General features: G+C 42.5%; 3 protein-coding genes across 3 annotated transcripts; 2 read left to right on the plus strand and 1 right to left on the minus strand.

Annotated features, from left to right (window-relative positions):
* The first annotated feature begins 17,819 nt into the window (after nt 1–17,819).
* Nucleotides 17,820–19,499, plus strand: LOC143554699 (microtubule-associated protein RP/EB family member 1C-like). The gene is made up of 6 exons (XM_077044393.1): nt 17,820–18,137; nt 18,292–18,447; nt 18,534–18,637; nt 18,753–18,951; nt 19,033–19,146; nt 19,222–19,499. Exons 1-6 carry the CDS (start codon nt 18,030–18,032, stop codon nt 19,471–19,473), a joined length of 933 nt encoding a protein of 310 aa, XP_076900508.1. The 5' UTR covers nt 17,820–18,029; the 3' UTR covers nt 19,474–19,499.
* Nucleotides 19,500–21,904: 2,405 nt separating this feature from the next.
* Nucleotides 21,905–23,775, plus strand: LOC143554700 (protein RER1A-like). The gene is made up of 3 exons (XM_077044394.1): nt 21,905–22,318; nt 23,229–23,409; nt 23,490–23,775. The coding sequence occupies exons 1-3, from the start codon at nt 21,942–21,944 to the stop codon at nt 23,553–23,555; spliced, it is 624 nt and encodes a 207-aa protein (XP_076900509.1). The 5' UTR covers nt 21,905–21,941; the 3' UTR covers nt 23,556–23,775.
* A 962-nt stretch (nt 23,776–24,737) lies between these two features.
* Nucleotides 24,738–26,460, minus strand: LOC143554702 (beta-1,4-xylosyltransferase IRX14-like). Its single transcript, XM_077044395.1, has 3 exons — nt 25,583–26,460; nt 24,969–25,502; nt 24,738–24,892 (listed from the first exon to the last, which is right to left on the minus strand). Exons 1-3 carry the CDS (start codon nt 26,305–26,307, stop codon nt 24,745–24,747), a joined length of 1,407 nt encoding a protein of 468 aa, XP_076900510.1. The 5' UTR covers nt 26,308–26,460; the 3' UTR covers nt 24,738–24,744.
* Between the last annotated feature and the right edge of the window lie 542 nt (nt 26,461–27,002).

Here is a 27,002-nt window from a genome sequence, read left to right on the forward strand (position 1 = left end):
GATCTTATGAATGTTTAACTTCAAGCTCAAGCTTGAGCCGAGTTGCCTCGTCTAATTTCAAGCTCGATCACGAACACATGCTGCTCGACTTGGGAACATCCATGGTCCTAAACTTTCACATGCTAAACCAATTATGATTAAAAAATATTTTTGTGCAATCCTTAAAGTTACCACCATGAGTTAAGTTATTTTGATTTTATTCATACTTCAACACGTTATACATGTGTATTTCAAAAACAATGGATGATACTAACAAACATGTTCGATTTGCATTACAATTTAAAGAGTTTTAAGTAGGGGCGAGCAGTTCCAGTCCTGCCCGAAACCCGACCTGACAAAACCCAAAGTCAAACCTACCCTGTGTAACTCGTTGGGTCTCGATCCTCATATCATCCAATTTTCGGTTTCAGGTTTGGGTTCGGCTCCAATCTGTGACTTCTAGATGAAACCCGAACCAACCCAACCTACCTAAAGTGATAAACTGATATGATATGTTGCCCAGCCGATCGATATGGGCACAATTCAATTATATTCAATGATAGTTCTGGTTTTGGATTTCATCGACTACAATTTCAATCACAACCATGTATTAGTCAACCTTGACGCTTTAAATATAGTTATTGAAGTTTTCAAATCTTTCAGTTTTTTTATTATAAATTTGCTTAGATGGCTACTCCCAAGTGATACTACAACACAAAACATTGTTAGTCTTGACATATTAAGCACTCAAAAAATTTTGTTCGACCAACTTCAGGTGAGAGAAAATTTTTGAGTGAAAAGAATAAAGACTAAGCTAAGTGATAGCCGAAGAGAATTGCATGTGTCTGTTCTTTGAGGAGTCATATACATGCGCGTAGGCCCGATATATAAGCAATATTAGATGTTTTCCATCATCATGTTATATCATCGACGCTATAAAGTCTGCATGTCAAGGCTTTAACTGTTGATCATAGAATTAGTCTGAGGGATAAGGGCGCTATCCAATGGACGTTAGCCTGTTGCAAAATATATATCGTATGAAAGCCGTCTGATAAAAAAGACCAACTGGATCCGCAAGACCCACCATGCTCAGAGAGATGAAGACCTTACACGCAGTAAGCCAGCTGTCCCCGCAGGAAAGCCTCCCTTGGTACAGTACCCTGCCTGTCCCCGCAGCTGTGGGTACAAGCCAAGAAGGAAGGCTACCCGCACTAACAGTAAGGCTACACGTATAAGGCACTAACTCTTATACTTCAGTAATGTCACCTGAATAAGGAATGAGCAGGGCGGGAATATTCCCGCCCAAAAGAGCCAGTCCGTACGCTTCTAGAAGATCTTTTGTACTATACCTACCAAGGTATGGACAAATAGACAAGATCTGACAAAAGCAACCCATGAACCAATCACAGGGTGACAGCTCACTGACAATAATACGAGGAGGAGCACGCTCCAGTACAAAATGTCACTATCAGCCGCTGCCTACCCACCAACTCCCATCATGGCACGAACGTAGCCCATAGTTGGTGGAAAAGGAATATTATATACAGCTGGCCGTACCTGCTTGGAAACCTACCTTCGGCTATAAATACTCCAACACCCTGGAACGGTATCATCATCTTCTCTCTAGCTATTTCTCTCTATATACACTTATATTCAGAGCAACCTAGTCTGATGCTCACGCCGGAGGGTGGTCACAAGGAGGAACCCCCCCTTCTCAGTGACGAGCTTACGGTGTCTGTTTTGCAGGTTGAGAAGAATAGCCATCTTTGCCGGACCTAACCCTCGTGGGAAACATCTACTTAACCCTAAGATTATCCTTAATCTGTCGGGGTCATCTAGTGTTTCTTCATTGGCGCCATCCGTGCATTAAGCTAGAACTTACTCTTCTTTTTTCTCAGTTTTTTCAAACTTCTGGAAAGATGGTTAAGGTTACTCCGATGCCAAAGCCACCGGGTAACCAAGAAACTCCGGTAACCACAACCCCAGCTACTGGGGGGAACACCGGTGAATACACGATTGTTACGAACACTACCCCGGTTACCCAAGCCGGGGCAAGTGCAGTAAACAATCCTCTCCTGGGATTCATTGATACCCAGTTGGGGAAACAACAGACGAGACTTCCCCGACAAACACCAGAACAAGTTAAAGCTTGGGCAGAAGCACGTCAGAAAGAATTCCAAGCCGAGTTGGACGAACGTTTACGTTCACTCCAATAGGCCAATGACAAATTCGGAAGCACTCGACAACAGCTCAACATGAGCAATGATTGCGAGTATGTGGATGATGAAGATTGGGAAGAATCTGACAGTGACGCAAACCCACGTCATAAGGCGAAAGGGAAGCGTAAAGAAGCAGACTTCCACTCGAGAAGAAATTTCGAAGAAACTTTCAAACCAAAGAACACGGGGGGAAACCCACGTGACTTCTCCAAAACTTTCAGACCAACTGTTGCGAATGCGGGAACGTCCAAATTTGCAAGGGACATTGCGGAAGCAATCGCTCCAAAGAGTGTCAAACAGATGTCTAACATAGGCACTTACGATGGCACATCTGACCTGGACGATCACATGAACAGATTTATAGCAGAGGCAACCGTCAGTAATTGGACGGAACCCACATGGTGATACATGTTCCAAATGACGCTCGTCGGGGCAGCCAGAGCGTGGTTTGATCGTCTACCGGTCCACCACATCTACGATTGGGCAGACTTCCAGCACAAATTCAGCCAGCACTTCAGTCAACAAAGAAAATATACTTAAGAGCAATGGACGATCCTCAACTGCATCCGAGAAGAAGACGAATCTTTGCTAGACTTCATCACTCGCTTCAACTCAAAGAAGCTAAGTCTGGGCACTATTAGTGAAGATCTTGTTTGCGCCGCTTTCATCCAGGGCGCTGAGTACCCAGAGCTCATCCGCACGTTGACAGGTAAAGACGGCATGCCACCCACGTGGGATGCCATCATGACGGCAGCTAAACGCTTTGCCGAAACGGAGAAGCAACTGGGTAGAAATCTTCCCCAGAGCACAAACCTCTACACCCAGAGAACAAGAGAAAATAACGTCCGTACTGCCCGACAAAACAAAAAGAGGAAGCTTGGTATTTGGCAGTCAAGGGTAAACTTTGACACCTCATCCAGCTCTCGCCCTTTCTTAGGCGGAAGAGACAACATGCAGTCGTCGAACCGGAATCCCAGATGGACGCCACTCACCAAAAGCGTCACCGAGATATTTGCCACCGAGAAGCTCCCATGGCCAAAGGCTCCAATAATCCGACAGCGTCAAAACGCTGATCAGAGCAAATCCTGTGACTTCCACGGGACAAAAGGCCACACCACGGAGAAATGCACATCCTTGAAGGATGTCGTCGAAACATTCGTCAAAGATGGGAAACTCACACACCTCGTGGCGTCAATCAAGAACAGAGGGAGGAAAGGCAATCGGTACAAGGGCAATGGACGGAAGCTCGTCGACATCAGCATTCACATGGTTCACGGCAACATCAGAGAAAGAAAACGACGAACAACAGAGCCAAGTGCGTGGAAGGAAGCAGAAGTGCGCTTCCCGCGTGTGCCAGGGGGGCCCAACAAAGAAGGCCCCATAGTCATCAAAAGCCAGCTGGGGCACTACATCACCTCCCGCACCCTTGCTGATAATGGCGCTTCATCAACGGTCATGTATAGGCAGTTCTTCGACAAGCTAGACGACGAAGACAAAGAACGCCTAGAAACAGTTTACGCCTCGATGGAAGGGTTCGACGGCAGCACAAACACCCCCTTGGGAATCCTATCTTTCCTCGTCACTCTCACGGACGGGAAGTACTCCCACACAGAAGGCGTGGACTTCGTTGTAATGAGGAAGCCACACCACACATACGACATTCTCTTTGGGAGAGATGGGATGGCAAGATTTAATGCCGTGGTGTCTTCGGTCCATGGTATGATGGGATGGCAACAGCTGAGGGCGTCGCTATAATCACGGGCATTCCCCAGGTATGCATCGCATCTGTCTCATCTAAACCCAAACCAAAAATGGCTAAACCAACCACCTCTGAGCCAGAAGAATGGGCCTTCAATGGAAAATACCCTGATCAATCCGTTACCATTGGCCCAACGATCACTAATCCCACACGCACCTTACTCAAACGCTTGTTGCAAAAAAATGCCGACATCTTCGCGTAGACACCAGCTGACATGACTGGTGTACCTCGAAGTAAGGCTGAGCATAAGCTCAAGTGTGACCCGGCGTTTGCGCCGGTCATACAAAAGCGTCGCGTAATGGGTGCTGAGCAGGCTAACGCGTGTAGAACCCAAGTCAAGGAACTCCTTGACGCAGGCATCGTACGCGTTAGTAAATATCAAACATGGGTTGCAAATCCCGTCATGGTACCAAAATCCAACAAACAATGGCGCATGTGCATAGATTTTAAAGACCTAAACAAAGCATGCCCCAAGGATTGTTACCTGTTACCCGAAATTGACCTTAAGGTAGATTCATTAGTACCGTTTCGCCTTAAATGCTTCCTTGATGCGTATAAAGGGTACCATCAAATCCACATGGCTGTTGACGATCAGGATAAAACCGCATTTCGGATGCCCGATGGCACATTTTGTTACCAAATGATGCCATTCGGACTAAAGAATGCCGGATCCACATACCAACGCCTGATGGACAAAGAGTTTCATGCCCAAATCGGGAGGAACTTGGAGGTTTACATGGATGACTTGGTCATCAAAAGCCTCGAGCCAGAGGCGATGTTGAAAGACATCGAAGAAACTTTCAACACGCTCAGAAAGATAAACATGAAGCTCAACCCGAGCAAGTGTTCCTTTGGGATGGAAGATGGGAAGTTCTTAGGAGTCATCGTTACCAAAGATGGGTTCAGAGCGAACCCCGAAAAGGTTGAAGCCATTATGAAAATGGAATCACCTACTACCATCAAACAGGCTCACACACTGAATGGACGACTAGTCGCACTTAACCGCTTTTTGGCAAACCAGGCGGATAGGTCGTTCCCATTCGTGTCAACATTGAGAAATTGTTTAAAGAAAACGCACTTCCGCTGGACACCAGAAGCGGAAGCAGCCTTTCAAGAGATTCGGTCACGCTTGATCGAACTCCCAACACTCACAGCACCAGAAGTGGGGGAGGAATTAATTCTCTACCTCTCCGCCACAGACAGACGTGGAAACCCGGTACTATGTAAGCCGCGTCTTAACAGAAAGAAAGGGCATCTAGATGCCCATCTACTATGTAAGCCGCGTCTTAACAGACGTGGAAACCCGGTACTTGTAACACCCCGACCAAAGGCGGATTATACATCGGGGCGCCACATATTGCTTCATTACTCGCGACACTATTGGTGTCAATATTTATTAATACACATTTTATCGCGCACGCGCAGCAGGGAAAATAAAGAACATAAATCAAACATAAATCAATATATTATAAATTATAACATTCAAACATAATTAACTTGTCCTGATACATTTTAATTCTAGGTCCAAAAGTAAAAACGTCCTACGTGTCCACAAGCTCCAAAACAGCTACTGCAAACCTGAACATGTGTTAAAATAAACGTCAAACACTTGCGTGTTGGTGAGAAATCAAGTTTAATACAATACATAGATAACAATAAATCTGCGCGCAACATGTGTATGTCTGGTTTTCAACAAGGGTGTAATCTGATCGGGACCAACTCTAAGAGACAAGACTGCCAGTGCTCACAATTGAGCTCACAAACAAGACTAACTGTGCAAGTGTAACAAAAGAGAAAATCATAAACGATAGTTCTCCCGTGTTCATCTAATGGTACCATGAAAACTGCGGAATAGACCGTCCATACGGTTAATGATCCACACATACAAATAAACAGCCAAGTCTACGTCCTCAACACATGGGATACTGCGCGACTAAAGTTCATAAACAAGTTTAAGACTCTAAGTTGTATGAACACATGAACATCCCAAAACATTAAAAGCAAAAAGGGATTAGATACGAGATAACTCACTTGAAAAACGATGCGGTGAAAGATATGCAAGAATCAACTCTTAAACAAGCAAAGTTAACCTATAATTAAGATTATTGTTTTAACGATCTGTTTTAAGTCTTGATAATAAGTTAGCATAATTAATAAGTAAATTATTATATAATATATATATATTACCGGAAAAGCAGGGCAGAACAGGGAGGAAGACGGAGGCAGAGAGGAAGACGGCAGAGAGAGCAAGGAGCAAGAGAACAGGAGAGATTAAGTGTTTGTGTGTGATGTGTTATGAAAATATTATTATTATATATAGGAAGACCCTAGGAGACACAAACCCTAGAAAAAGGGGAAAAGATCTCAAAAAGTAAAAGAAAAGATATCAACGGTAAAAAGTTCTGAAAAGTAAAGATATCAAAAGATATGGCAGCTGCAGGGGGCAAGATAAAGCTGACAGGGAACAGTAAAAAGCATGGGCGGATCAGATAAAGGTACTGGTCAAGCATGGCAAAAGCAGATCTCAAAAGATAATGTCAGTCACTTTTTCTACCAACCAATGGGGGTTGGTACGCATGCTGCGCCGAAAGTAACTATTCAGACATTAGATAGGTTAGGTCAACGGCTCAAAAGATAAGACAACACAAAAGCAAACGGCTAGATTTAAACAGAAGATACAAGGGTTAAGCGCGGGAAGGCTGAGTGCGCGAGCGCGAAGGCTGGCACAACAATCCTTAGCGCACTGCGGGAAGAATCACATCCTTAGCGTGCTGCGTGAACTAGAATTCTAAGCGCATCGCGGGAAGAACATACATTCTTAGCGCATTGCGGGAAGAACATGCATTCTTAGCGCGCTGCGAGAAGAGTTCTCTTCACGCATCGCAGGAACAAGATGTCTTCACGCAGGCTTCCATGTAAGGAGTCTGGCGCGTGGAGCTGCAGACATCCTTAGGCGGGAAGAACCAAAGGACAAGCAAAGAGTTAGAGGGAAACAAGGCTTAAGGGCGGGACGGCGACAAGAGGGAAAAGAAGGCGGAATGAGAGAAGGAAGAGGGAGGGGACGGCGGAAAGAAAGAGAGAAAGAGGCGGGAAGGAAAATATATATTATTATTAAAAGTAAAATATAAGTATAAATATTAAATAATAAAAGAGAGATCGGGTCAGAGAAACGGGTACCTGGGTCGGGTCGGATCAGGGCAGATGTCACAGTCTCCCCTACTTTAAGAAATTTCGTCCCGAAATTTATCTCGAAGTAGGTTGCGCAGAGAACAGGTGCGGGTACTTGATCTTCATTTGATCTTCCCTTTCCCATGTAAACTCGGCTCCGCGCTTGGACTCCCAACGAACTTTCACGATAGGGATACGACTGCGCTTGGTTTGCTTAACCTCGCGATCCATAATCTCAACAGGCTTCTCAACGAAATGCATAGATTCATCAACTTGAACTTCATCGAGTGAAATGTGAAGGTTCTCGTCAGCTAAACACTTCTTGAGATTGGATACATGGAACGTTGGATGCACATTTCTGAGCGCGGGCGGCAGGTCAAGTCTGTAGGCAACTTTTCCCACACGCGCGAGAATCTTGAATGGACCAACATAACGAGGAGCAAGCTTACCCTTCTTCCCAAAGCGGACAACACCTTTCCAGGGCGACACTTTGAGGAGAACAAGATCACCAACTTGAAATTCGAGAGGCTTTCGCCTACGATCTGCGTAACTCTTCTGTCGGCTTCTGGCAGTCAGCAGATGATCACGGATCTTGGCGATTTTATCGGTTGTCTCTTGAACAAGTTCGGGTCCTGTGATTTGAGCTTCACCCACTTCGCTCCAACAAATCGGGGAGCGGCACTTACGACCGTAAAGCGCTTCAAATGGGGCCATACCGATACTGGAATGATAGCTGTTATTATAAGAGAACTCGATCAAAGGTAGGTGTGAATCCCAATTACCTCCAAAATCAAGAACACAAGATCGGAGCATATCCTCAAGAGTTTGAATAGTTCGCTCAGACTGACCGTCAGTCTGAGGATGATATGCCGTACTCATGTCCAAGCGAGTTCCTAGCGCAGATTGGAGAGATTTCCAAAAGCGAGATATAAAACGGCCATCGCGATCGGATATGATGCTCAAAGGAGTACCATGGCGGCAGACAATTTCCTTGACATAAAGCTGCGCGAGTTGCTCAACACGGTAGTTTTCACGAATGGGCAGAAAGTGAGCAGATTTAGTCAATCGATCCACTATTACCCAAATGCTATCATGCTTGCTTGCTGTCAAAGGTAACTTGGTAATAAAGTCCATTGCTACACATTCCCATTTCCACGTAGGAATTTCTGGTTGTTCGAGCAAACCAGATGGGCGTTGGTGTTCAGCTTTCACTTTAGAACAAGTCAGACATCTAGCTACGAACACAGCAATATCCTTTTTCATACCGGGCCACCAATAAGTAATGCGCAAATCCTTGTACATCTTATCAGCGCCAGGATGAATAGAATACCGAGATTTGTGCGCTTCTCTCAGGATATCTGCGCGAAGATTCTCATCACAAGGGATCCAGATGCGATTGAGATAGCAGAGAATTCCACTCAGATTAGGGACAAAATGTGCTTCCGCGCCACACGCTAACTCGGCGCGAAGGTTACCATTACTGATGGATGCGCGCTGCGCGTCACGAATACGCGATTCAAGGTTGCTTTGAATCGGCGCGAAGTGAAGCTGGGTGCGCGGCAAGATACAGTTAAGTTGGCAGGGTTTTCGGCTGAGCGCATCGGCTACCACATTAGCCTTACCAGGATGATACCGGATCTCACAATCGTAATCGCTGATGAGTTCGTTCCATCGGCGTTGCCTCATGTTAAGTTCCTTTTGATCAAAGATATGCTGAAGGCTTTTATGGTCAGTGTAAAGGATACACTTAGTACCATAAAGGTAGTGTCTCCAGATCTTCAAGGCAAAAACAACTGCACCAAGTTCGAGATCGTGAGTTGTATAATTCTTTTCATGAACCTTAAGTTGCCTCGATGCGTAAGCGATAACCTTGCCTCGTTGCATAAGAACACAACCAAGACCTTGGTTGGATGCATCGCAATACACGACAAAATCATCATTACCCTCAGGTAGCGCAAGAACAGGAGCTTCACACAACAAACGCTTGAGCGTTAGAAAGGCTTCTTCTTGCTTCGAGCCCCAAATATACGGTTTACCTTTGTGCGTTAGAGCTGTTAAAGGCGAAGCGATCTTCGAGAAGTTCGAAATGAAGCGCCGGTAATAACCAGCTAAGCCCAGAAAGGAACGGATCTCAGAAGGAGAGGATGGCGTAATCCAGTTCTTGATTGCTTCAATCTTGGATGGGTCGACATGAATACCCATCTTGTTTACAACGTGACCAAGAAACTGTACTTCATCAGACCAGAATTCACACTTGGAAAGCTTAGCATAGAGCTGCTCGGTTCGGAGCTTTTGCAATACCAATCGGAGATGTTGCTCATGCTCGGCCTTGGTCTTAGAATACACCAGAACATCATCGATAAACACAATCACGAATTTATCCAAGAAAGGCCTACACACCCGATTCATTAGATCCATGAAAACGGCGGGTGCGTTGGTTAAACCGAAGGACATGACCAAGAATTCAAAATGGCCATAACGAGTTCGAAAAGCAGTCTTCGGAACATCTTCATCGCGGATGCGCAACTGGTGATAGCCAGAGCGGAGATCAATCTTCGAGAAACAAGAGGCACCTTGGAGTTGATCAAAGAGGTCGTCAATACGCGGTAAGGGATACCGGTTTTTAATGGTGAGTTTGTTCAACTCGCGGTAATCTATACACATGCGAAACGATCCATCTTTCTTTTTAACGAACAACACCGGAGCACCCCAGGGCGAAGAGCTAGGGCGAATGAATCCTTTAGCAGTCAACTCTTGAAGTTGGCTGGCCAATTCTTGCATCTCAGCGGGTGCAAGACGGTAAGGAGATTTAGCTACGGGGGAAGCACCAGGGACAAGATCAATACGGAACTCGACTTCACGAGCGGGAGGGATACCAGGAAGATCATCAGGAAAAACTTCAGGAAAATCACGCACAACAGGGATATCGCGAAGCTTCTTCTCTTCAACAGGTTTAACCACATGGGCTAGAAATGCAATACACTTCTTCCGCATGAGCCTTTGGGCTTCGGCGCAAGACATAAGTTTAAGACCACTGGAGGGTTTTTCGCCGTAGATGTGAAGATCACCATTTTCTCGAGGTATGCGAATCAATTTCTTGGCGCAAATAACTTCGGCGCGATTCTTCGAGAGCCAGTCCATACCAATAATAACATCAAAGCTTCCAAGAGGCATGGGGATGAGGTCAATCAGAAAATCGTTTTCGTTAAGGTTAAGCGTGCAATCTTTAATCACCGAGTTAATTAAAACAGTTTCACCGTTAGCCAATTCAACTGAAAAATCTTCTTTTAAATCGTTGCGCGGTCGCGCAAGCTTCTGCTCGAAGGCGCGAGAGATAAAGCTTCGATCGGCGCCAGTATCAAAAAGTACAGAAGCATAAAATCCGTTAAGTAAAAATGTACCATTAACTACGTCATTATTCGCTTGCGCTTGGTGCGCGGTTATGTTAAAAGCTCGTCCACGCGTCACTTGGTTCGAAATCTGGTTCACCGGATTCGCTTGTGTGATTTGCACTTGCAGTCTCGGGCACGCGTTCCGGAAATGACTGGGATCACCGCAGTTAAAGCACGATCTGGGTCGTGGGTTTTGGTAGATTGATTGTGGGTTCTGCGGGTAGACTGGTGGTGTTGGCGCAATTGGATTTGCGGGAAGGACTCTACAGTTTTCAGCAGTGTGACCAGTACGGCCACATCGGGTACAAAGTCGACACGGGGTTTGGGTTGGGTGGTGAAATCTACAGGTTGGGCAAAAGGGATGGTTTCCTGTGTAAGGTTTCTTAGGAGGCGGGGCAGGGAGTGCTGGATTGGTTAAGGCATAGTTATGGACTACAGGAGGTGCTGGGTAGGTTGACAGTGGGTTAGGCGCGTAAACTGGGGGTTGGTAAACGGGTTGCTGGACAATGGGCGGGTTGGTAAGCGCATAGGCCTTGCGCCTGCGCTTGAGGTTGTTACGGTTTGAGGGTTCTGGTTTGGTTTCTGCGGGTTCAGGGACAGTTTTGGTGGTTTTGGTCTTCTCAGTTCCCCGCAGGAACAGAGTTCCTGCTCTGACATGGTTGTCGCTGAGCACAGCGGCCAACTCAATGGCGTCAGAGAGGGTAACTGGGTTTCTGGCCCATACAGAATCTTGAATTTCCATGGGGAGACCCCCAAGGAATTTCTCGATTGCTCGGCGTGAAGGGGTAACAAGGTGAGGGACCAGTAAGCTTAGCTCGTGGAAGCGCGTCGCGTACTCGCGCGCTTCACCGCTGTATTGCTTCAAGTTCCAGAATTCTTCCTCCAGGCGCTTAATTTCGTTGGGAGGGCAGAATTCTCGCGTAAGAATCTCCTTGAATTCCTCCCATGTCATGCTAGAAGCAGCCTCTGCGCCACGCGCATGAGCTACTCCATTCCACCATGTAAGCGCTCTGGATTCCAGGACACTGGAAGCATATAGGGTTCGTCTTTCTGAGGGGCATTGGGTGTGAAGGAAAGTGTTTTCTATCTTCTCGAGCCACTGGAGCATCACGGTGGCTCCTTCAAGACCTGTGAACTTTGGAGGGTTACCCGCGTTAAAGGACTTAATGTTATAACTCGAAGTATTGGTATTGTTTTGGCTCAAAGCTTGGGCTATTGCGGCGGCCATTTCCTGGGAACGTTGCTGTCTACGCATGCGCGAGGCTTCTCTTCTCTGAAATCGGCGAGATAGCGGAGGCATTCTATAAAAGTTTTAATTTTAGTTAATATCTTGGTTTTTATCGCAAAGTTTTAATCTTACAAAGCTTGGTTTCGCAGAGTTAGATACTATCAAAAGTTAAAGTAAAATAAATGACCCAAAATGCAGACTTAATAAAGGTAACAAATTCGAATCAGAAATCGACAATTCATGTATCACCATGACTTTCCGAATTCCCAATTTAAAATATACGAGTAAACGAGTATTGGAGATTGACGATTCATGTATCACCATGACTTTCCAATCTTCAATATAAAATATACAAGAAAATGAGTATTGGAGGTTGACAATTCATGTATCACCATGACTTTTCAAGTCTCCAACCTCAGAACATAATCGTAAATGGAAATTGAAAATCAACTATTCATGTATCACCATGACTTTTCGGATTTTCAATCCCAACAAACGAATATGTAAGTAAAATCAATAAAAATCGAAATTCACAAAAATCGAAATATCGCGGAATAAAACATAAAATCATATACTGCGCAAGTGCGAGCATATTCATAAATAACGAGTAATTAACAATAAGCGCGCAAACATGAGATTTCTCTCATGCGCGAGAAGGGACTCTTAGGTATTCTAGGCCGTTACGTCTAACCACCTACCCTAAAGTCAACGAGCTCTGATACCAATCTGTAACACCCCGACCAAAGGCGGATTATACATCGGGGCGCCACATATTGCTTCATTACTCGCGACACTATTGGTGTCAATATTTATTAATACACATTTTATCGCGCACGCGCAGCAGGGAAAATAAAGAACATAAATCAAACATAAATCAATATATTATAAATTATAACATTCAAACATAATTAACTTGTCCTGATACATTTTAATTCTAGGTCCAAAAGTAAAAACGTCCTACGTGTCCACAAGCTCCAAAACAGCTACTGCAAACCTGAACATGTGTTAAAATAAACGTCAAACACTTGCGTGTTGGTGAGAAATCAAGTTTAATACAATACATAGATAACAATAAATCTGCGCGCAACATGTGTATGTCTGGTTTTCAACAAGGGTGTAATCTGATCGGGACCAACTCTAAGAGACAAGACTGCCAGTGCTCACAATTGAGCTCACAAACAAGACTAACTGTGCAAGTGTAACAAAAGAGAAAATCATAAACGATAGTTCTCCCGTGTTCATCTAATGGTACCATGAAAACTGCGGAATAGACCGTCCATACGGTTAATGATCCACACATACAAATAAACAGCCAAGTCTACGTCCTCAACACATGGGATACTGCGCGACTAAAGTTCATAAACAAGTTTAAGACTCTAAGTTGTATGAACACATGAACATCCCAAAACATTAAAAGCAAAAAGGGATTAGATACGAGATAACTCACTTGAAAAACGATGCGGTGAAAGATATGCAAGAATCAACTCTTAAACAAGCAAAGTTAACCTATAATTAAGATTATTGTTTTAACGATCTGTTTTAAGTCTTGATAATAAGTTAGCATAATTAATAAGTAAATTATTATATAATATATATATATTACCGGAAAAGCAGGGCAGAACAGGGAGGAAGACGGAGGCAGAGAGGAAGACGGCAGAGAGAGCAAGGAGCAAGAGAACAGGAGAGATTAAGTGTTTGTGTGTGATGTGTTATGAAAATATTATTATTATATATAGGAAGACCCTAGGAGACACAAACCCTAGAAAAAGGGGAAAAGATCTCAAAAAGTAAAAGAAAAGATATCAACGGTAAAAAGTTCTGAAAAGTAAAGATATCAAAAGATATGGCAGCTGCAGGGGGCAAGATAAAGCTGACAGGGAACAGTAAAAAGCATGGGCGGATCAGATAAAGGTACTGGTCAAGCATGGCAAAAGCAGATCTCAAAAGATAATGTCAGTCACTTTTTCTACCAACCAATGGGGGTTGGTACGCATGCTGCGCCGAAAGTAACTATTCAGACATTAGATAGGTTAGGTCAACGGCTCAAAAGATAAGACAACACAAAAGCAAACGGCTAGATTTAAACAGAAGATACAAGGGTTAAGCGCGGGAAGGCTGAGTGCGCGAGCGCGAAGGCTGGCACAACAATCCTTAGCGCACTGCGGGAAGAATCACATCCTTAGCGTGCTGCGTGAACTAGAATTCTAAGCGCATCGCGGGAAGAACATACATTCTTAGCGCATTGCGGGAAGAACATGCATTCTTAGCGCGCTGCGAGAAGAGTTCTCTTCACGCATCGCAGGAACAAGATGTCTTCACGCAGGCTTCCATGTAAGGAGTCTGGCGCGTGGAGCTGCAGACATCCTTAGGCGGGAAGAACCAAAGGACAAGCAAAGAGTTAGAGGGAAACAAGGCTTAAGGGCGGGACGGCGACAAGAGGGAAAAGAAGGCGGAATGAGAGAAGGAAGAGGGAGGGGACGGCGGAAAGAAAGAGAGAAAGAGGCGGGAAGGAAAATATATATTATTATTAAAAGTAAAATATAAGTATAAATATTAAATAATAAAAGAGAGATCGGGTCAGAGAAACGGGTACCTGGGTCGGGTCGGATCAGGGCAGATGTCACAGTACTCCACCCTGAAAAATTAGTCTTAGCGCTAGTACAGGCTTCACGCAGGCTAAGACGATATTTCCAAGGCCACCCAATCACCATTCTCACCAGCTTCAAACTTGCAAACGTTCTAGGCAAACCCGAGTTGTCAGGGCGCCTAGCCAAATGAGCAATTGAGTTGGGAGAATACGCGATAAAGTACAAGCCAAGACCGGCCATAAAAGGCCAGGTCTTGGCCGACTTTATTGCAGAAGTCCCCGCTTCGCGGGAAAAAGAGTGCCAGGAAGAGGTTCAACCCTCTCCAGCACAAGACATTAACGATGTCTGGCGACTCTATACTGATGGAGCAGCCAACAATGAAGGTTCAGGCGCAAGGTTGAAACTAACTAACCCAGCAGGCCAAGAATACACTTACGCCATTCGGCTGGATTTCCCAAGTACGAATAACGAAGCGGAGTACGAAGCATTCTTGGCCGGATTAAGAATTACGCGTAAGATGGGGGTGAAAAACTTGGAAGCCCACGTGGATTCCATGCTAGTAGCCAACCAGATAAACGGGACGTAGACGGCCGTGAACGACACAATGGCCCTGTACCTAGCACAAACATAAACCCTTATGCGCGATTTCAACGATTGCAAAGTTGTGCACATCAAGCGAAGCGAAAACAAATCTGCGGATGCGCTAAGCAAACTTGCATCGTTAACCTTCACCCACTTGGGAAAGGACATCCGCGTTGAACTTCTTGGAGCACCATCAGTCCCGCACAAGAAAATTTGTGTCATCCAAACCGGCACGGAAACATGGATGACGCCAATTTTAAATTACCTTGCGACGAGTGTACTACCAGAATCAAAGACACAGGCAAGAAAGATACGCTGTAAATCACTGAACTATCAACTTGTTGATGACATACTTTACAGGCGTAATTTTCTTGGCCCACTCCTCAGATGCGTTGACGACCAAGATGCCGACTACCTCCTAAGGGAAGTACACGAAGGCATCTGTGGAGTACACGCAGGTCCACGCGTAGTTGTAGCTAAGCTAAACAACGCGGGATACTTTTAGCCGGGGATGCACACGGATGCGCTGGCCTACATCAGAAAATGTAGGTCCTGCCAGCTCTACGCACCCAACACGCATCGCCCGAAGAACGAACTTGTTCCAGTCACTTCTTCATTGCCATTCCAGAAGTAGGCCATCGATGTTACAGGCCCATTTCCCACAGCAGCAGGGAACGTTCAGTTCCTAGTGGTAGCCATCGACTACTTCACCAAGTGAATAGAAGCAAAACCCCTAGCCCAAACAACCGCAAAACATATCAAAAAATTTATTTAGGAATTTATTATTTGTCGTTTTGGACTTCCACAGAATTTGGTGAGCGATAACGGCACCAACTTTGCTGACCAGAAGCTACAAAAGTGGCTGAAAGAGCTTCAAATCACCCACACCTTTACCTCAGTGGCACACCCGCAGGGTAATGGTGAGGTGGAAAGAGCAAACAAGAGCATCGTCGACGGCATAAAGAAAAGACTCTTTGAGCATAGATCCGGCTGGGTGGACGAAGTTACACATGTCCTTTGGGCAAATAGAACGCTGAAAAAAGCAAGCACGGGCGAAACCCCATTCAGCCTCACCTATGACACTGAAGCCATGGTTCCAATCGAGATTGGTCTACCCTCACCAAGAGTCATAACTCAACCAGAAGACAATGAGGCGGAAAGACGGTTAGACCTTATGCTGACCGAAGAGCGCAGAGACTTAGCCGCAGCGCGTGAAGAGAACTACAAGCGACAAATGCAAAAGCACTACAACACGCGGGTGAAACTCTGCAACTTCAATGTCGGAGACTACATACTGCGTAACAACGAGGCTTCGAACCAGGAGCGCCCAGGAAAGCTGGCCCCGGTCTGGGAAGGGCCATACATTATTAAAGAAGTTCTGGGAAAGGGCGCATACCGGCTCGAAAGGCTCGATAGCACCCCCATCCCAAGAACATGGAATGGAGCTCAATTACGCAGATGCTACATGTAGATCAATTCCAAACTTGTAACGAACAGGCCTAGAGCCACTTCTAATGGAAATGATTCTCCTTATCACATTGATGCTGATAGCCTTGCATTTATACTTATGATCTGACCACACTGATATGCCGGTATTCACCGCATAAATAAGTGAGGGAGGAAGTAAGTAGTTGCGTGTGGAAAACGACACAACCCGCATAAACACAAATAAACAGTAAAAATTTCTAAGGAAAAGATGAGGAAAACCTTCACGCAGGTCAGATATAGATGAAGTTTGGTCATCCTACTAAGTGAAAGTGACGGTCCTACCCGCACAATCATGATAGAGGAAACAGAACATTAACCTATTATCTGACACGCGTCGAAAGGTTAACTTATTCAAAACACTTAGAAAATTGCTAAGTTAAACTAAAATATGCATGAGCAAATCATATAATGTTTATAAGGCAAGGCATTAACAAAACATTTATATTCACGATAAAAGCTGTTCAAACATTACAAAATGGCTAGGTATCTACCCGCCTACAAAAAGTGCAAATCTATCCTAACGGCTTGGAGGAATCTCAAGATTCAGGCTTCGGGACCACTCCCTCCAAACCCACTTGAACCCGCACCATCAGTTGGCTGCGGCTGTTCAAGGAAAGCTTTGAGAACAGCTAGCCCGTCATCAGCAGCAGCAACTTCATTCACCTTTTCCACGACCGGATGAGAGAAAGAAGCATACTGGTTCACAGCTTGGTCATAGGCAGCCTCAGTATCAACATCGTGTAGAGGAAATCTGGAAGGCGAGATACCTTTCTTTGCAAATCCTAGGCCAAGTAAGAAACCAACTTTCTCTCCATCCTCATGAGAAGCGTTGAGGGCTGTGCTCATGGCATCATCATAGGATGTGTTCGCGAAAATCCGATGCACAACCTACAAAATACTCCAACACCCTGGAACGGTATCATCATCTTCTCTCTAGCTATTTCTCTCTATATACACTTATATTCAGAGCAACCTAGTCTGATTCTCACGCCGGAGGGTGGTCACAAGGAGGAACCCCCCCTTCTCAGTGACGAGCTTACGGTGTCTGTTTTGCAGGTTGAGAAGAATAGCCATCTTTGCCGGACCTAACCCTCGTGGGAAACATCTACTTAACCCTAAAATTATCCTTAATCTGTCGGGATCATCTAGTGTTTCTTCATGTATGATGAGATCTTATGTATTAAATGTTTGAAATGTTCTTGTTAAGATATTTTTAATCTAGCTAATTGTAAAATCCGAAATCATTTTATAACCTGAATGACCCTAAGATCTAATCTAATCTAATGAAATCCATTCTGATCAATGTGCTAGACTGTACAATTATCATTGATTTGTTTTAAAAACGCTGCTTTTTAATATTATTTTTAACTTAAATAAAATAATTAAACAATTAATGAAGTTTTGTGTTTGACAAAATAAATATTCCTGGTTTGGGCTTTATGGTCACTTTCTTTGGAGCCGTTAGGCCCATTAATCCCCAGTTTTCAAATTCCCCAGTATAAATCCCGCCTGCACCTCTCCCATTTCAAAACCATCAGACCGTTATCTCTCTCTCTCTCTCCTCTCTCTAGGAGCGTTTGCCAGCACATTCTCTCTCTAGAATATCCCAAAACATCAACCCCAGCCATGGCGTCTAACATCGGTATGATGGACGGTGCTTACTTCGTCGGCCGATCCGAGATCCTAGCTTGGATCAACTCCACTCTCCAACTCAATCTCTCCAAAATCGAAGAGGTTTGTTTTCCCCCAAATTCAAACCCTAGATTACTTACTTTATCATGTGTTTTGATATAGATTTATGTCGTTATGTTTTCCCCCAAATTCAAACCCTAGATCAATTAATTGCGTGTATCGAATTGACCCAATTTTGCGATTTGATTGGATGCAGGCGTGTTCGGGAGCGGTTCACTGTCAGCTAATGGATGCTGCACATCCAGGAATGGTGCCTATGCATAAGGTCAATTTCGATGCGAAGTCGGAGTATGATATGATACAGAACTATAAGGTTCTTCAGGATGTCTTCAACAAACTGAAAATCACCAAGGTTTTTTTCACTGTTCTTGTTTTTATTGCTGTATTTAATTATTTAATTGTGAAATTTGATGCTAAAATAGTTATTTTATGCTACAGCATATTGAGGTTAGCAAACTAGTGAAAGGAAGACCATTGGATAATCTTGAATTCATGCAGTGGATGAAGAGATACTGTGATTCTGTCAGTGGAGGTCAGCACAAGTAAGTTTTTACTGATTCCGAAACATGCTTACTGTGAAATTTAATCAGTTATATAACTTGCATATCATTAGAATATAGAAAAATTGCTAATTGGCTTGTTTAATTCATATTACAGTTACAACCCAATGGAAAGAAGAGAGGCTTGCAAAGGTGGGAAAGACGCAGGCAAGAAATCCGCACCGCCACAATCCGCTAAGACTGCTAATAAGCCCGCCCGGAGAGGCGATGCACCTCCTGCACACTCAACAGGCCCGCCTGCCAAGACTGCTAATAAGCCTGCACCAGCGGTAAATGTCACTGCATACGATCAACAGGTACCGAATTTGCACAAACCATGATCAATTTATACAAGAATAAGAGTCTTGAGTTAATTAATGAGTTTAATTGTTATGCAGATCACTGAGTTGAAGCTAACTATGGACAGTCTTGAGAAAGAAAGAGACTTTTACTTTGCAAAACTGAGGGACATTGAAATCATGTGCCAAACTCCCAATATCTCAAACTTGCCCGTATGGTTTCTCCCCTCGAATTGTTTTTATATATTTATAAATTGAAGTTTTCTTTATATATTTTCTTTTTTGCAGATAATTGATGGCATAAAGAAGATCTTGTATGCTGCAGAAGAGGATGCATCAATATTGGAAGAAGCTCAAGCCATGCTTCTTAACCAGGAGAAATCTTTGAGTGTGGACGTGGAAGAATACAAGACTCAAAAGAGGAAAAGTATTTTGAATTTGGATGTTGATGTGGCAGCAAGTGACACATTGTCACCAAAGCAAAGGGTGTCTAATGCTTCTGATGTACACTGCAGTGTGTCACCTCTTATGACATACTGATGTTTACTATGTTTCTTCATGTATTAGCAGTGTGTCACCTCTTATGACATACTGATGTTTACTATGTTTCTTCATGTATTAGCAGTGCAACTATCTTATAATTTCTTTTCTTGATTTGTGTTCTTGTACCTGGTGTGTTTAGTGACAACATGTTTTTGTTGTCGAATTGAGCTCTTGAACGAAGGAATACCAAATGTAATGTTAGTGTAATGAGGTTGGTCTAAACCTCATTACTGCTTAATGTTATGAATTGTTTGTTTTTTGAAATTTTATTTGTTGCAAAATTTTCATTTCTTTTTTTGAACGACCAACGATTTTAATAACTTTTATAAAACTACAAACTGGGTCTGGCAAAAGCTTCTGGCCACAGCCCAACCAAATCTCCGAATCACCCTTTAACAAAAAATATCACCCCTTTACATGTTAAACTTACCCCAAGCATCTCACGTTAACGACACCTCATTTGATCTGTTTTTAACCAAAAGATAACTAAGTTTCTTGATACCATGTTGTTTCTCATCTTCCATGGGCACCAAACCGTAACTAAACATACGGCATGTTGTCTTTGGAACTTTGCAAATCCAAAATATATAGGAAACTAAATGCAAAGACATTTGGGGTTTTGTACCACAAGCCAAACCGATTGCGCTAATCACGAGTGACAAACAAATGTTTGGTCGTCTCCTCCGATTGTCTGATTCTCCACAAGCCGGACAAAAGACCACATCAGTATTTCTTTTAGCCAAGGATGCCATTACCGGTATCACTTGTAATTCAATTCGCCACACCAAAATGAACCCAATTATTCCACCCGAACTTGTAACTCAATACACTAGCTTTTATAACTCATGTACCCGAAAACTCATTCGAAGTCTCCAGTTCCCAACCGAGTATAACTGTCTAAATTCATCAATCTCAACTCTCAAGGCCCTAAAAGTTCACCAATTATTCCACTTGGACTTTAAAATTAGTTTATCTTTTTTTTTGAACTGCCAATTTTATAACGACAACCAAAAGACTAGTAAGAAACTAGACAAAAAAACACCGATGAAACACCCGTTACAACACTCACACAAAAAAAAACAACGAAACTCGAAAACAAAAAAACACCATGTTTCCCGTGGACCATTTTCCCCATTCAAAACTATAACTAGATTAGCTTTGCACACCTTCTAAAATTAGATTTATCTAATACAATTTATACTTGATAGATATCAATTTTATGCTTTAGTGATTGTATATAAAAAAGAAATGATGATTTCATATGTTGTTTATCAAAAAGTGCCAGTCATGTATGTTGTCATGTCATTTTCTAGTAACTAAAGTAATCAAGAGCTAAAGTTGTTTCATCTTTAGCGAATTCATTATATATCAACACAATTTACTTTCTAAAATGTAAAGGTGCAACTAAAGTTATGCTTTAGAGATTGTATATAGAAAAGAAATGATGAATTTATTTGTTGGCATATATATGAACGTATAATCATTTATACATGTTTGTTTTGAAAAGTAAATCGTGTTGGTAAATATATGAATTCGTTAAAGTTGAAACAACTTAGTGCTTAAACACGTAGTTGAAAACCACGTGGTATGGGGCCATAAAGTAGTTACATGAGTATTATTCACATACTATTATTTCATGTGTATTATATGGATGTAAATGCCTACTTTCGTAATTTCATCTTCATTTTAATATTAAATAGTCAGGTTGTGTGTTGTTGATGCGTCATTCATGCCATATGGACATGATGACGCCACCGTCGACACCATGATCCCTCAAATATTCCATCCGCATGGAGGCCAAGTGCCATATGTATAATGGCACCATCACAAACATTCTAGTATGTCCATTCCATTAACAACTAATTACAAATTATTTTTTGTTGTTCTTTTTTCTTTTAGATACTTTAATTATTCTTTTAATAAGTAGTGGTTGGTTAACTCACAACACTTAAATTATCAAGATGACAATTATTCTACAAAACATAGGCTTAGGCTATGTGCAGTGGATGACTACAAAATCCCGGGTGGGGGGGGGGATTTTCGACACGTGCCCATGTTAGAAGATGATAATTTCCATTTTAGGTGTGTAGTGATGTTGTAGCCGAAAAATCGCCCTAAATGGTTGCCATTGACCCATTTAATAGAATACTAATTTTTTTAAAACCCAAACGAGCGGCAAATCTATGTCGCCCCCCACTTATCGCCCTAATATCGCCTAAGGGGTGTTGTAGCCCAAATTTGCGCAAAAACCTTCTCTTTATTGCCCCATTACGCATAATCTTATTAGAGTTCTGATAACAAAATACACGATTCACATATAAAAATAAAAATAGAGTTTCGTACTATTTTTATACTAAATAAATATAAAAAACTATTATTATTATAAAATAAAAATAAAATTAGAGCAACCCTTGCAAAATCATAAGCATATTCCTCTCCCTGCATCTACCCCCAAACACGACGGTATGATGGATCCCGGCCCCACCACCACCGACGGTTCCCTTCACTCAACCGACACACCAGCAGCCGCCGTCCAAGGCTGGGCCTTTGTATTCTCACAACGCTACCAACACCTGCTGGACAAGTCAACTCCGTTCCTGCTCTACCGTTGGATCGTTTTCTGCGTCATCGCCATCATCTACACTGCGCGCGTCTTCTTCCTCCAAGGCTTCTACGTCGTCTCCTACGCGCTTGGTATTTACATCCTTAACCTCCTCATAGGGTTTCTGTCCCCTCAGGTTGATCCTGAGTTTCAAGACCTCTCCGATGGCCCCACTCTTCCCTCCCGTACCTCCGATGAGTTCCGCCCCTTTGTTCGCCGCCTTCCCGAGTTTAAGTTTTGGTAATTACACCTCTTTTAATTGCAATTTCAATATACGGATGAATTGATTTTGGTTAGTTTAGGCTTTAGGTAAGAAGTAATTTAAGATTATCCGTGTGTTGCATAATATCGGTGATATTTGACCGATATATTACTGATTTTCCGATATCAGTTTTTAAGTTTAATCAGTTCCTACTTGCTACAATTGTTAGTGTTTTGTAAGTTGCAAAAGGTTCATTTATTTATGGTAGGAGGAGAGTATAAACTAAATGGCTTGTGTTCAATTGCTATATATATGAATTCTGCATGATATTTAAGTTACCACCTTAAATGTATAAGGAAGCCACTGATTAAACGGATTTAATTACTTAAGTTGTGGATTTATTAAAACATTTAGCATATATAAGTTAATGTGTGAACCCTCGGGTGGGCAAAAGTGAATTGCAATAATTTTGACGGTATTTTACTAATCTTGTGAAAATAACGTTAAAAGTGGCGGAAGGTTAATCAGGCATCATGTGGTGGCGTTGATAGCCGAAAGACAAGGGTACATGCACTAATCGGTCGGTGTCCCGATGGTTGATGTTATGTGTCTTATGTCCAAGGCTTGATGCAAAACTACTATCGAGCCGGGGGTCTCACCGGAAGCAGCCTCTCTATCCCTATGAGGTAGAGGTAAGGCTGTCTACATCTTACCCTCCTCAGACCCTACCATAGCTTTGCTATTGGTGGGATATACCGAGTACGATGATGATGATATAAATTAATAAGTTTGTAAGATTATGGTTATCGGGATGTTAAAATTGCAGACTCTGTAAATAGTGAAGTTATGAACTTGTAGCATTTTGATGAGATGAAGGACTACAAATGAGTAATGGAATTTGTCAATTTGATGATCTGAGATTTGTTATTTTGTATTTTGTTGTAACAGGTATTCTATAACAAAAGCCTTCTGCATTGCTTTCTTGTTGACATTCTTCAGTGCGTTTGACGTGCCCGTGTTTTGGCCTATACTGCTTTTCTACTGGGTCATATTATTCACTCTCACCATGAAGAAACAAATATTGCATATGGTCAAATACAAATATGTCCCATTTTCATTTGGAAAACAGGTATGCGTTTGCTTTGTTTTTTTAAACAGTATAATTAACTTTGTCATGCAACAGTTTATTACGTGTTTTTTTTTGTGCAGAGGTATGATGGAAGGAGGGCAAATGCAAATTCAACCGAGACTTCAAGTCTTCTTTCTAGGGACTGAAATATTGAGAGTTTTAGTAAGTTTATTTCGTGTACTACCCCCGACAGTGACACGCATTTTTAGTTTTAATGGTTTTCTGACTTGCTCGTTCTAGAAGATAATTTCGTACAGGTTTTTAATTAGCCGTAACATTATAGGCAATGAAGCTTTGGTTTTTTTTATAAAGGGCTATTCAAATTTAAGATTGTACCTGTTTCTTCTTATTTATATATGTATATGCATATATATATTTTTCATATTTGCGTGTGTACTTATATAAAATGTCTGTGCGGAAGTCAGGATTAACAGAATCACAGGCGCTGATAGTAGCCCAAGGTTACTAAATGATTTATGCATTAAGCTTGACTCCCTCCATGAATTATGCTGGTTGTCATATAACCGATTTAACCTTTTTTGCGACAGTTCGTGGAGATAACTAATGTTAATATCGAAATCGGCCTCTTGACACAACTGGTTATCAAATTGACATCCTTATTTGAGTTGATCATATTGCTCATTAAGGTCACTTGCCATGTAATTCGATTATGGCTATTTAAATGTATTTTTTAACTCAATATACAAAATGACTGACTTTTTGTTTCTTAAACTTGATTCTGACTATATGTCGTTAGTTTGTCAGCAAGGCGGCTGCTATGTTACCATCTTTTGATCCATCTTCTTGGTTCCATTTGCGGGCCACTTCTCAATAGAGACAGTGAAGTTTGGTCAAAGAATGGGTCATCCGGGCTCACATACCCTAATGATGAGTTCCTTTTATTTTGATCAATTTTAGTCAACGGCTCTGTGGTCGATGCTAACGGGTTGAAAACTGTAGAGCTAGTCTTGCCACCAAGCCTTTTTGGTTTGGTTGATTGCTTACCAGCCCCAAAAGTATGAACATGGAATCTGATTCTCAAGCATTAACAATCATCTCTCTGAAAGATCTAATTATTTTTTTAAAGTACGAATATCTTAAACATGTCTTGAGAGGACAAATTGTTAATACACATAAACAGCACTTATATCAATTCGAATTGTATAGAATTCTGTAAAAGAACCCGTTCACTTGCGATCATTAATATTCTATATCAAACCAACTATACATGTATCTAAACATCACCTTACAAAACCTCAACTTAATTCACACTAGTTTCCCCAGAACTCGTCGCCAAGCCAACTCGCACATCTGCATTGCTCGTTTCATGTTTCCTCATCTTGTTCTTGTTGTCTGTCCACCATTTTCTAGGATGCTGGTTGTAAGCACGTTCTCAGTATTAGATACGAGTTCAGGAACCGCATCAAGCCATAGCGTTCGCTTTGCTGCCGCTGTCGCCTCTAACCTCGGGTCAACTGTCCACCTGAACCGAAACAAGAATCATAACAGAATTAACAAACATAATACACTAATTAAGAATCTTGAATAATAACACTAACCCGGATGGAAACTTGCTATCTGCACGCGCCTCAGCCCGGAGCCACCACACCATAACTTTCTTCCCACAACCGCCTAGCGGCTCCACCATAGAAGACTCTTCAACGAAAGAAAGAGGGCTTTCAATGCCCTCAAATCCATCAACCACCATGTCTAAATCCTTAATCCACTCGGGCCTGAACTCAGATTCTTCCCATACCAACCTCGAGTTCATCACAAATCCACACCACTCGACCTCCTGAGGCAACACAATTGCCATATCACCAATGTAATCTGCACTCTTTTGTTGGTATGCACTAGAATCAACCGCGTGCCACCCGGTTAATTTATCAGACAAGTTACAAACCGGACCTTGGACCAACAATGGTGATTTCTTCTCGTCTGTTGCATCAGAATGGCTTGAATGAACATGAATCCCAACTGAAACCGCACCGATCCATTCAACTTTTTGAACCTCATCAAACAGTTCTAAACTATGCATATTACTATCATCAGCAAACATCACAATCCCATCAAGTTTCTCCTCTCTCACAACTCTGAATCATGTATATAATTACAGTTATTATAATATTACAAATTTATAATCAAATTGACAACTTAAGTCAGTAAACTTTACCTCAAGGCCTGCAATCGCATCTCGGATTCCAATTTATGACGAGCATTCCAGAAACTCGACATATTTTTCTCGAATCCAACATGCTTAACTTGAAGATTAGCTTTCGACTTCGTTCTCTCCAGCAACACCATCGTTTCATTAGTGGCACCGCCAGCTTCCACAACAATCCAAACGACGTCATACGGCAAATTCATCAATGTATGCATCAATCCAGTTAAATGAAAAGCTTGAAACGTTCTGACGTAAGTCGGAGTAACTACGATCAAAGTTCTAGGATTTTTAATCCCATACTGAACCTTCTGTTCCCGTTGAACAGTTTTTATGATATTATGAGCTTTCATTACCTCCTCAGGGTTCGGGTGGGGCCAAGGCCGGACCCGAATCCCATGCCGACCAACCACCACTCTGCTGTTACCCGTAACTGTTTTGTTAACCGTTTGGGTGATATTAACATTAACAGCAAACGACGTCGTTAATGTCGTGGTATAGAAGTTGTTAATGTAAACATTTGAAAATAAGAGGAAGAAGATTAAACGAGAGAATCTAAAGCCAAGGATGAGTGAAATAAGACAGCATAAACAATGGAGTATTGTCCAGAATATTGTAACCGGAGACTTGGTAACGCCTTCGTCGTCAGCTGGTAAGCTGTTGCTTCGGCCGCGGCTTTGATGCAACAGCTGAAACTTCATTGTGGTGTGATTGAAGTATGATTGAATGTTTGACATATGAAGAGGTGGTTGTTAAAGAGGATGGTGATAGGTTTACTAACACGGTTGTTGAATGAATTAAGTAAGGATGCTTTGTGTCTAAGGTTGCATATGATTGGGTTTAAATGTTTAATTTAATTAAAAAATTTTATAATTGAATTCAACGGCAGGTGGTGAGCGATAGTTGACCAACAAAATAATATCGTTTTTATTCCAGTTTTGACTGAGTGGTAAAAGAGTTCCGAAGATCTTGTTTTAAAACATGACACGCACATTAAAAAAAAGTTTTCTTAAGAGTAAATCCAATTGTCTTCGGTTGAGGATTTTTTTTTTCATGAAACGTCAACTTTGTGTTTTTACTAGGGAATTTTTTTATTTCAACTTTTAACAATTCCGGCAACTTTTAACTGTTAATTACACTAAGTGTCAGGCCGGCCATAAGGAGGCAGGGTGGTCGACCGTCTCAGGCCTGACACACCATTAGGTCCGATTTTTTTTAAAAAGATTCATATATATTTTTATGTAAACAGATATGTAATTTAAATGTTTAAACTTAATTACACAACTACTGGCTTGATGTAGGGATGAGCATGGGATGGTACCGGTACCGATCCCGATTTTCCCGATCCCGAAAATTAGAAATTCTTGGTACCGGTACCGGTACCTAAATATTCGGTTCGGTACCGGTACGGTACCGGTACCGGGATAGTACC

The sequence above is a fragment of the Bidens hawaiensis genome, unplaced genomic scaffold (genome assembly GCF_021521415.1).
Source record: "Bidens hawaiensis isolate Kalapana, Puna unplaced genomic scaffold, B.hawaiensis_p1.1 tig00017795_1, whole genome shotgun sequence".
NCBI classification, from domain to species: domain Eukaryota; kingdom Viridiplantae; phylum Streptophyta; class Magnoliopsida; order Asterales; family Asteraceae; genus Bidens; species Bidens hawaiensis.

Coding starts and splice junctions, on each gene's coding strand:
- LOC143554699 (XM_077044393.1), top strand. CDS start 18,030: ATGGCGTCTAACATCGGTATGATGGACGGTGCTTACTTCGTCGGCCGA. Junction 18,952..19,032: donor TCACTGCATACGATCAACAG/GTACCGAATTTG, acceptor ATTGTTATGCAG/ATCACTGAGTTGAAGCTAAC. Junction 19,147..19,221: donor CCAATATCTCAAACTTGCCC/GTATGGTTTCTC, acceptor TCTTTTTTGCAG/ATAATTGATGGCATAAAGAA.
- LOC143554700 (XM_077044394.1), top strand. CDS start 21,942: ATGATGGATCCCGGCCCCACCACCACCGACGGTTCCCTTCACTCAACC. Junction 22,319..23,228: donor CTTCCCGAGTTTAAGTTTTG/GTAATTACACCT, acceptor TTGTTGTAACAG/GTATTCTATAACAAAAGCCT. Junction 23,410..23,489: donor CATTTTCATTTGGAAAACAG/GTATGCGTTTGC, acceptor TTTTTTGTGCAG/AGGTATGATGGAAGGAGGGC.
- LOC143554702 (XM_077044395.1), bottom strand. CDS start 26,307: ATGTCAAACATTCAATCATACTTCAATCACACCACAATGAAGTTTCAG. Junction 25,503..25,582: donor ATGCGATTGCAGGCCTTGAG/GTAAAGTTTACT, acceptor TACATGATTCAG/AGTTGTGAGAGAGGAGAAAC. Junction 24,893..24,968: donor GATAGCAAGTTTCCATCCGG/GTTAGTGTTATT, acceptor GTTTCGGTTCAG/GTGGACAGTTGACCCGAGGT.